This window comes from Merops nubicus, unplaced genomic scaffold (genome assembly GCF_000691845.1).
Source record: "Merops nubicus isolate BGI_N331 unplaced genomic scaffold, ASM69184v1 scaffold19665, whole genome shotgun sequence".
Classification (NCBI taxonomy): domain Eukaryota; kingdom Metazoa; phylum Chordata; class Aves; order Coraciiformes; family Meropidae; genus Merops; species Merops nubicus.
The window spans coordinates 1-207 of NW_008611857.1; the positions used below are offsets into that span (position 1 = coordinate 1).

The window sequence follows — 207 nt, forward strand, 5'->3', positions numbered from 1 at the left end:
GACCGGGCCGCAGGGACCGACCCGACCGTCTTCGGTTCTTTTCCCGCCTGCCTCAGAGCTTGTCCCTTCTGCCGCTCCTAGGGGCTGTGGAACGCGCCGTGCCCCGCGGGCGAGTTGCAGAGCTGCCCGGGCTTCGCCCTGGCCTCCCGCACCTCCAGCGCCGCGGGGCGCAGCGAGACTGGCTGGGGGTGCGTAGTACATGAGGTC

At 71.5% G+C, this 207-nt stretch overlaps 1 protein-coding gene across 1 annotated transcript in view; it reads left to right on the top strand.

Moving 5' to 3' along the window:
- Positions 1-81: 81 nt before the first annotated feature.
- The window catches only part of SLC25A32 (solute carrier family 25 (mitochondrial folate carrier), member 32), a gene marked incomplete at its 5' end in the record, with an annotated part of 14,399 nt that continues 14,273 nt past the window's right edge, over positions 82-207 (top strand). The window contains one exon of the mRNA XM_008941371.1: positions 82-188. Coding sequence (XP_008939619.1) covers positions 82-188 — 107 coding nt within the window. The remainder of the gene's footprint in view (positions 189-207) is intronic.